Genomic DNA, 10,551 nt, shown 5'->3' with positions numbered 1-10,551 from the left:
CAGTCATGATTACAACTGGGTCTCTGGTGCTATAAGGCATCAACTCTACCGCTGCACCACTGTGCCGCTCCACTACTTGGCACAGTTGCAGAGTTGTTGCCTTACAGTGCCAGAGACTCAGGTTTGATCCTGACTATGGGTGCTGTCTGTATAGAGTTTGTACATTTTCCCCGTGATGACGTGGGCTTTCTCCAGATTGTCTACCAGAAATGAAACAGCACCATCCAGAGTCCACCATGCTTAGCATCTATGAATAGACTCTTGGACAACACCGTGATTGATGGGACTTAAAGGATTTAAAAGTTACTGAGACAGAATTGGCAGTGCCATTATTAAGTGGTTATGTTGAATCCAGAAGGATACAGCTGACAAACTAGGTTTGCAGAAGATGGTTAGAAATTGATATCTAACCATCTTCAAGAGTGGAAAAAGGTCAGATTGGGTGATGTAATGCAATTGGAAATAGACAGGCTTAACGATGGTACTGCTCTGAGCTCTGGATGAGCTCTGGATCATGAGCTCTGGATCAAATATGACACTAAATTTGAGAATCGTCTGATTCAGTATTGGAGTCCATAGCTGTGGAACAACATTGCGACAAAGGATAATGATTTTTATTTTCCTGATATTTTGATGTAGAAAACATCTGTTCAGTTAGTGCTGGATGTGATATAGACAGTCTAATGATTTTCAGACAATGGAAGATATCATATGTTGGGAGTCATCAATGTACACTTCGATAATCTTATTATCATTGTGTGACTACAATTATGGATATGTAGCTCCAAGCCTCATTATCATTTTATCTAAACATTGAGAATGAAATTAGCCTTACTGTGGTTGTAAAGTTTCAAATAGCTCCCACTGCGAACACCGCAGAATCACCAACACCAAGGGCTCGCAGTCTCGAGTGAGGCTAGTCGGGAGCTCCAACGTCGTGGAAGGCTCGACCAGCCCCGATGCAAGGTTTGATCGCCCGGCGCGGGGGAGCTGACATCCCCCCCGATGCGGGAGAGGATCGCCTCGACGCGGAGGGCCCGAACGCCGCAGGTTACGGGAGTCAAGATCGTCCCGTCAATGGGGGCTCGAGGACCACGACCGAGGAAGAACTAGGGGAAGGACTTGAACTTTATTTCGCCTTCCATCACAGTGAGGAATGTGTAGGAGTCACTGTGGTGGATGTTCATGTTAAAATGTGTTTTTGAGTGATCTGTTACTTTTAATTGTATGACTGACCTGGCCATTGAAATTCCTCGTATGTTGCAAAACATACTTGGCGAATAAAGTGTGATTCTGATTCTGATGTTCAATCACGTATTCAATCGCATGAGGGAATTGGAGGAGCACTTCAGTAAACAAGGTTATTGGTGGAGTTCACCATTAAATGGGGGAATTGAGAGAGCACACTAGTTAATGGGGGAATTGGTGAGCTAAATTGTACACACTTCACTCTACCTGTTGTATTGAAGTTTGGCTTGATTGTATCTATGTGTAATATTATCTGCTTTGAATGGATAACATGCAAAACAAAGCTTTTCACTGCACCTTAGTGCACTTGTCAAAATAAATCTAACCCTAAGGTGGAATTTATTCCTGTTGAAGGAAACCTAAATTAAGAACATAAGGGAAGCAACATTGATTGGATGCAATAAAAGACAGAAGAAGATTCATGTGGAATGTAAACGCATACAGGTCAGTTGGGCTGAACAATGTGCTTTCGTGCAACAGATTTTGACACAATCTGGGGATTAGACTTATTTAGAAAGTACTTGAACAAAATGCTTGTAATGAGAGCCCCCTACTGGCAGAACTGCTCAACAGCAATGATCCTCTGATGAAAACTATATAGGTAAGACTTCAAATGACATTGTGATGTAAACTGAAAGGTTACGCCAATAGGTAGATGGTATTACTCTCCTGCCACAAGTCACTTGTGCACATTTAGAATACCTCATGATGAGAACATACTCCACAACTAAAGTTATTCCAAAATAAAACCGGCGGTCTTGATGAGGTATTGCTAGAAAGAGCAGCACAGACATGACACTCAATAGTACGAGCATTCCTCCTGTTATTGTGGATTATGTCAAATGGCATGGCATGCATAATTACATGACAAAGCTTCTGCAGGTCCAGAACCTTTCCTGGAAGATGATGAATTTACCAGTTAAAACATCCCAGTACTCGGGAGATATTACACTTAAAGACTGATATATTGTGGAGCCCTTCGTGAAGCTACGGAGATAAGATAAAGAAAAATGACTGAGATACAGAGACTTTGCAGATTAGACGGCTGCAGTCTCGTTACAAGGTCTGGCTACTGTTTATCACAGTAGACAGGGTCAAAGCTGCCATTTTGGCAAAATTATGTCTGAATGGTTTGTTTCTTCAGTTACATTGAAACATAGAAACTATTTGCTTGAACCACTGTGCATTTCAACTTGTGTAAGAAGGAACTGCAGATGCTGGTTTATACTGAAGATAGACACAAAATGCTGGAGTAACTCAGCTGGTCAGGCAGCATCTCTGGAGAAAAGGAATTGGTGATGTTTCGGGTGGGAACCCTTCTTCGAATGAAGAGGTGTTCTGGCCTGAAACGTCACCTATACCTCCTCCAAAGAGGCGCTTCAACTTAACCTAATAGACCTTTAACATGCCATTTATACAAAGCATGCAACCTCATGTAAAATGTGGCTTCATTAATAACACGGGATTTCCTGGAGTAATTATGCATTGCTTTCAAATTAAAAAAAACCCTAAATAAATAAATGTTACTTTGTATTTCAATTATGATTCTCAGATCTAAGGAACTATTTTTGTAATGTGCATCAAGAATGGTTACTTCCAATAAATTGAGTTTGCTAAACATATTTTGGTGGGGTATGATGAAATGTATCTGGGCCAAGGATAGACATTAAATCCCATTGGAGACACTGGTTTATAGCCATTAAATAATGTCGAAAATGCTAGCCTGATGCTTTGATCAGGTGTATCCCTTACTGGAAGTTCAACTATTTAGTTCCCATATACTGATACAGGAAGAACATTTCATTCAGCACAGAAAACAGAAATGACCTATAATTTAATGCACATATGTACACAAATTGATCCGACAATTCCCTTTAAATATAGTTATCAACAGTCATAATGCCAGCAAACCGAGCTTTCACTGACACTGTTTGCCTTTCATTTGTGCTGGAATGGAAGGCGCAAACATTGAACATCAGAGGAGGCATGATTATTTTATTTGGAAGTGTGCCCGCTGGAAAAGATGAGGTTCGCACCATGCACAAAGTCACATGTGATATTTACACTGCACCCCTCTGCACTCCTTGACACTATACACAAGCTTTCTGGAAGGCTTTCCAATGGATCAAGCATTTCCTTAATGCACATCCAAGTAGCATTCACCATCTACTCCCCTCACAAATGTCCTTATCTGCAGATAGTGTCAACCTCTGGAAATCAGGCTACTATCACTGTCCTGGCCAAATGCATTGGCAGAATCTGGGATGATTTTTACACTGTGCAAAATGTCATTCGCTGAGATGATCAGCCAAAAGTGTTAAATCAAGCAATGGCGAGGTTTATGCATTGCTCTTTTCCTCTTCATTCACCACCACCTCATCAAGTTGATCTTCCTGATGATCAGAAAGGCTGACAAAGGGAGAAATATTTGCATCAAACATAACTTGTAAGCAAAAGAAAATGTGGACCAATGGAAGGTGGATTAGATACGAGAATATCATCATTCTCAAATGTTAGGGGCGGCACAGCAGTAGAGTTGCTGCCTTACAGCACCAGAGACCCAGGTTTGATCCTTACTACAGGTGCTGTCTATACAGAGTCTGTACATTCTCAATGCGACTGCATGGGTATTCTCTGGGTGCTCCAGTTTCCTACCACACTCCAAAGACGCATAGGTTTGTACGGCTTTGGAAAAATTGTAAATTGTCCCTGGTGTGTAGGAGGATAGTGTTAGTACACAGGGTGATCGCTGGTCAGCACGGACTCAAGGGGCCGAAGGGCCTGTTTCCATTCCGTGTCTCTAAAGTCCAAAAGTATAAAATCTCTGCCTGGCTGCTGATTGTGGAAGTTGTCTTTTCTGCACTATCCAATGGCAACACATAATGCCCAGTTTGGGTTTCACCACCTCTCAGCTCCAGAGCACACCACAACCATGGTACAAACATGGCTAAAACAGCTACATTCCAGTAGGGAGGTGAGGGTCACAGCCCTGTTTTCGCTCTGTTCATGTTATTTCAAATGGGAACTTACATGAGGTGAATAAAATTATGTGCCAATTAGACCGGTAAACAGAAATAATCTTCTTCCCTTTGCTGAGAGTACAATACTGAGACTCATAAATTCATTATTTAGTATGAGGATGAGAGAGATAAAGACTTGTTTCATTGAATGAGCAGTTGTGATATTAAGCATGAAGGGGGTGGAAGTCAGAAACATTCACATGTAAAAAGTACCTTTATAAACACAAACTGTTAAAAGGACCAAGGTTAGAAGCATTCACTTATTAGTCCACTTTTGGCCAGTTGGGGCAAGATCCAAATGGTTTTCTTCAATGCTGCAACATGTTTCTGGTTTTGTGAGTTCTGTGCAATCCTTGTGGAGCTGTACATCATTGGTTTTAAGGAGTGAGGCATATCCCAAGAAGCTGATAAATAAATTATACGCATGCAATTGCATTCTTTCATTCAGCGTGTATACAGACATGGAGGAAGATTTAATTAAAAATACACATGTCGAAAATCTGAAATAAAAACAAAAAAGATTGGAAACAGCAGGTTAGGCTGCCTCTATGGACAGAGAAAGATAGTTAACATCTCAGGTCTGATACCCTTTGTTAGAGGAACAATATTCTAGTTGCATTTCATTTAATTTTCTCTTGCTTTCGTTTTCACCTTAGTATTCTTTGGGATTCCACATCCAAAAGGGAAGTCAATGTAGTCTTTTCCCAATTCACTGAGACTATTTTTGTGACTGTATCAACTTACACATCAGTCCTACAGGGGCCAACCGCCGTCAATAATTTCATTCCCATCTTCAAGGCAACAGCGAGGCCCACAAATTAAAATAAGAATGATCAAATCGATAAACAGCTCATATTTTTCATTCATTGCAAACGTTTCCCTTTTAGTATTTTTAATGTCTTCACTGAACACTTTGGCATTTTTGGATTTACAACTCCTGATCGTTTTTAAAATAAGCTATTTCTGGTCGGTGTTCTTGGGATCTGGAAGAACCAAAAATATGATTCAAAGTGGTAAATCATATAGTCTATAGAAAGACAGTTGAGTGAGTAATGAGATTGTGGGAGTGAAGGGGAGGGTAGGTGAAAAGGAGAAGCAGGTTTATAACCAAGAATATTTCAACAAGGCCACATACAAACCAAATTGGGATGTGCCAAACAAGACAATTGGGAGTATGCACAAAATGCTGGAGTAACTCAGTGGGACAGGCAGCATCTCTGGAGAGAAGGAATGGGTGACGTTTTGGGTCAAGACCTTTCTTCAAACTGATCAGACGGAGTATGCACTATTGTACTTATTGAGCTACCTCCTGAAATATGTTATTCAATCTCAGTCAACCAGTTTTTGCTGCTTTGATTTCTTCAGTGAAGCATCAATTATTGCATGCATATTTATGTTCAGATATGCAACAATTTACTGGGCACAAATCATCCTCATTCTAAATTCTTCCAGAAAAATATTGTGGGCGGACATTCAGTCTCAACAATATTACTCTGTACTTAAAATACTCTTTCGGAAGTGTAATTTTGCAGTTGAATTTCCATAAAAGTCTAGAGCTCAAATGAACTGAAAGAAACGGAGTCAGTTTCTGGGAAGATAACAGAATGAAAGAGGTTGTATGGAGATATGTGGGCTGTCAGGTGGCTATTAATACATGTCATTTTTATTACCATTGAATACTTTAGCCAGACCAACAGTCTTATCAACCACAGATAGACACAAAAAGCTGGAGTAACTCAGACAGGTGTCACTGGAGAAAAGGAATAGGTGACGTTGCGGGTTGTGACACTTCTTCAGTCTTATCAATCACCTTTTAAGATGTTTCTTAAAATGGATCTTTGCAGTTAAGTTGTTAAGTCATCTGTAATTGCATCATCTTTGGTTACTTTGAACATAAATTGGTAGCTGAGAAGCTTCTTTTGCTACCCCAGCCAAAAATAAATGGGCACAGACTCACAAATAAGGGGTAAACCATTTAGAATTGAGATGAGACTCAATCCTTACCCATTCATATCACTTGTCTCATTGTCCCCGGACTGTCAGTCTGAAGCAGGTCTCGACCCGAAACGTCACCCATTCCTTCTCTCCGGAGGTGCCGCTGAGTCACGCCAGCATTTAGTGTCTGCCTTGGGTGTAAACCAGCATCTGCAGTGCCTTCCTACACATATCTCAACACAATTGGTGTGTAATGCACTAAAAGTGTAATGTTTGCTTACACCAGTCTGTAGTAACAAGACTACACCACCCGGCACCGCTCTTGTCCCTCTGAAGCAAATGCATTCACAGAGGCCACTTGGTCCATGTGTTGGAAACAAACTGCAGATTACACCGAATATAGACACAAAACGCTGGGGTAACTCAGCGGGCCAGGCAACATCTCTGGGGAGAAGGAATGGGGTCCATACTATGATGTCAACGTCAAACTTCAGACATTTGAATCCTGATCACGACAAAAAACATACTTGTAAACCATTGATAAAAAAAACACATTGGATGTGAAGAAAACTCCAGACCTTGTTATGAAGAGAAGACCCTCGGCTCAACCTAAAGGCCGACAAGGCCCGCTGGGACATGTAGTCCATGGGGCGTTCCTCTCATGGCGCATGCCGCACAGACCTCTGGGATTTGTAGTCCAAGGGGGCGTTCTTCCCATGGCGCATGCCGCACAGACCTCTGGGATTTGTAGTCCATGGGGGCATTCCTCCCATGGCGCCTGCCGCACAGACCTCTGGGATTTGTAGTCCATGGGGGCGCTCCTCCCATGGCGCATGCCGCACAGACCTCTGGGATTTGTAGTCCCCCCAGTGACAGGAGACGTTGGTTTCCAAAATAACGCGTAGAACGGAAACTACAACACCCAAGATGCACCGGTCCATGGGGTTTGACAACACTTGGCAAAGTAGACCAACCACACTTGTAAGATATTATAAATCGTCTCAAAGCAGGAAAGAAGATGACATTTGCGAGAGATTATGGCATTTGGCTGCATTGAAAAACAAGAATAGCAGGGATAATTCGAGGTTGGAAGGCGGGTGACTTCCGGTACGCTGCGTATCCGGGTCGCGGCGCGCCGATGTCCCGCTCTTTGGGTCCCGTCGGCGCTGCTGTTATTTATTTAATGCCGGGATTAACGGCGCGCAGCCCGGCCTGGTCCGCAGCTCAGCCCCGGAGCGCCGTCGCTTCTCTCCCCGCCGCGGCTGGGCCCGGCTAGGCGGCGATCGGGGAGGGTCGGTGTGTGTTTTTGAAGGGAAAAAAATCCGTCGGTCGATAATAATAATCATCATCATCGAGAGAGAGTGAGAGAGAGGCGGTTGGGGATGAAGAAATTCTTCGACTCGCGGCGGGAGGCGGCGGGCTCGGGTGGCGGCGGCGGCGGCAGCAGCGGCGGCGGCGGCGGCTCCGGCTCCTGCCCCGGCAGCGGCTTCATCGGCCGCGTCTTCTGCGTGGGCCGGCAGCATGTCACGGTGGAGGAGGTGGTGGCTGAAGGTGAGGAGAGGGGAGGAGGGCCGGCATTATCATCGGTGCGGCGCCCGGGGCTCACCGCTGCTGCCCCCATCGTATCTCCATGGTCATTCGCCTCCCCACAAACCAATCTCGCTGACAGATCGTCCCCTCTCCTTACCCCTAACCTCAACCTCACGGAACCCCCTCCTTCTCCAACCTCACTCACAAATCAATGTCTTTCCTCATCCCCAATATCATTGGCATCTCTTTACCCCTAACCTCAACCTCACTGAACGATTATGCCCTCCTTCTCCAACCTCACTCACAGATCAATGTCTTTCCTCATTCCCTATATCATTGGCATCATCTCCTCTCTTTACCCCTAACCTCATCATCACTGAACGATTATGCCCCCTTCTCCAACCTCACTCACAGATCAATGCCTTTCCTCATCCCCTATATCATTGGCATCATCCCCTCTCTTTACCCCTAACCTCAACCTCACTGAACCCCTCCTTCTCCAACCTCACTCGCAGATCAATCCCTTTCCTCATTCCCAATATCACTGCCATTGTCATCCCCTCTCCTTATCCCTAATCTCACTGAAAGATCATGCCCTCTCCTTCCAATCTCACTCGGAGATCAATCCCTCCCCTCATCTCCAATATCAATAACGTGTCAACCCCTCTGCTCATCCCCAATATCACTGACATATCGTTTTCTAGAAGGAACTGCAGTTGCTGGAAGATCGAAGGTACACAAAAATGCTGGAGAAACTCAGCGGGTGCAGCAGCATCTATGGAGTGAAGGAAATAGGCGACGTTTCGGGCCGAAACCCTTCTTCAGACATATCAGACTGACATATCATCGCCTCTCACTGACAGATCATGGCCTCGCTCTCCAACCTCACTCACAGATCGACCCTTCTCTTGCCCCTAATATCACTGGCAGACCATCCCCTCTCCTCATCGTCAATATCACTGACAGATCAGCCCCTCACCTGCCTCCAGTATCATAGACAAACCATCCCCTCTCCTCAAACCAATATCGCATTTCCTTTCCCCATCGCCAATATCATCCCCTATCCTCAAACTAACATCACTGGCGTATTATCCCCCTCCCTCCCCAACGTCACTCACAGATCATTCCCTGTCCTTGCCCCAATCTCACTCGATGCCAATGATATAAGGGATGATCTGTCAGTGACTCTGTCACTCCCAAGATCATCCCCCATCATCACTGACTGACCACCCACCCCCTCCCTCCCCAACATCACTAACATACCCTTCTCTTCCCCCCCCCCCCCCCCATAACATCACTCACAGATCATTCACTCCTCTCACCCCTGACCTCTGACAAATCGTTCCTCTTTCTCCCAATATAATTGATTCATTATCCCCTCTCTTTTTCTCCGATGCCATCTATCCGTTGCTCCAACTTTTCCCTCCACATGGTGCAGTCAGCAGCCCCCAGTAGAGCCAGTGAACAACCCAACATGTCTCTCCCACTGCTAGACACAAGGTGCTGGAGTAACTCAGCGACTCAGGCAGCATCTTTCGGGAAAAAAAGGATAGGTGACGTTTTGAGTTGGGACAAAGGTTGACACAAAATGCTGGAGTAACTCAACGGGACAGGCAGCATCTCTGGAGAAGATGCATGGGTAACATTTTGAGTTGGGACCCTTCTTCATCCTGACTCCCTGATCTTTCCCATTTTGCTACGAGCCCCTACCCCCATCCTCCACACTGTTGGAAGGTCCCTATAATCCCTACCTCCACCTCCACTTTCCCCACATTCCCTGTACAGCTTGGCCAGACATCCTAGGTTTCGTAAACTCATCAGTTGAACTACCCATCCCTGCCAAGCCCACGCATCAGCATCACTTCTCTATCCTCCCCTAAACCATGCACTAACATCCATGTCTTGGCTAACCCTTACCACTCCCGCCCAATGACCCTAGTGCAAATGCATGGGTGGACATTGCCTCCCTGCCCACTACGCTTACTGAAGAACTCAGCAGAGTGTGGTCATGATGTGGCTGATTATTCCAAACCTAGACTAGTGATTTAGAATACCAGCTAAAACACCCCAGATCCTGTGGTGGGATTTGAGATACCGGATCTGGGCCTCCACACCCCGTTCGGCATTTAGAATTAGTAATGGCCAAGCAAGCCACTCATTTGATGACACACGGGATTAGACATAGCATGCTGACTTTGCATGGTTACATTGAATCTTGTGAATGAGTTTTAAAACAAAAATTAACTCTGGCAATCGCAGCAATACAGCTGGTGAACCCTACAACACCCCTGCCTCCGGAGACACAATGAACTGCAGATGCTGGAATCTTGAGCAAAACTCAAAGTGCTGGAGGAGTTCAGCACGCCAGGCAGCATCTGTGGAGGAAATGGGCCAGCGGCATTTCGGTTCGGGACCCATCTTCAGAATTATCTGAAGAAGGGTCCTGACTTGAAATCTTACCTGTTCATTTTGTTCCACAGATGACAGCTTAGTTCCTCCAGCACTTTGTTTCCTGGCTCTGTCTTGTTGCAATCGATCCTCCTATTTTACTGATCCACCTGCCCTTGGTCTATTATCGAGTGTCAGCCAACTAAGTAATACTAATATAACCAGAACTCTAATACTTTAGCAGTCAACAGACCCGGTTTTGAATCTGCAGCGTTCATTAACATTTCCGATGCACCTGCAATAATCACATGAGTGTTACTGTGATGTGCTATGTTTATTTCTGGTGTCCAATTATAAATGCAGTAGAATTATTTTAACCCGTAGGATGTACATTTATGCTGATTGCCTTTCAGCAGTTTCAATAATTTTC

At 44.6% G+C, this 10,551-nt stretch overlaps 1 protein-coding gene and 1 long non-coding RNA gene across 11 annotated transcripts in view; one reads left to right on the top strand and one right to left on the bottom strand.

The window, feature by feature from the left end:
• Positions 1 to 4,463: 4,463 nt before the first annotated feature.
• On the bottom strand, positions 4,464 to 6,843 carry LOC116967403. The gene is made up of 2 exons (XR_004410213.1): positions 6,782 to 6,843; positions 4,464 to 4,768 (listed from the first exon to the last, which is right to left on the bottom strand). It is a non-coding gene; the product is annotated as an uncharacterized LOC116967403 (long non-coding RNA).
• Positions 6,844 to 7,315: 472 nt separating this feature from the next.
• aak1 (AP2 associated kinase 1) overlaps positions 7,316 to 10,551 on the top strand; it is a 98,952-nt gene continuing 95,716 nt past the window's right edge. For 6 of the 10 annotated variants that reach the window (XM_033013778.1, XM_033013775.1, XM_033013772.1 and 3 more), the window contains exon 1: positions 7,318 to 7,754. In XM_033013778.1, coding sequence (XP_032869669.1) covers positions 7,586 to 7,754 — 169 coding nt within the window. In that variant the 5' untranslated portion in view covers positions 7,318 to 7,585. Of the gene's footprint in view, positions 7,755 to 10,551 lie in introns of all 10 variants that reach the window. The other 4 variants (XM_033013780.1, XM_033013779.1, XM_033013781.1 and 1 more) reach the window with 3 other exon arrangements.

The sequence above is a fragment of the Amblyraja radiata genome, chromosome 39 (genome assembly GCF_010909765.2).
Source record: "Amblyraja radiata isolate CabotCenter1 chromosome 39, sAmbRad1.1.pri, whole genome shotgun sequence".
NCBI lineage: Eukaryota > Metazoa > Chordata > Chondrichthyes > Rajiformes > Rajidae > Amblyraja > Amblyraja radiata.
The sequence above is the reverse complement of the archived record's forward strand: the minus strand, read 5'-3'. Positions and strand labels throughout refer to the sequence as shown.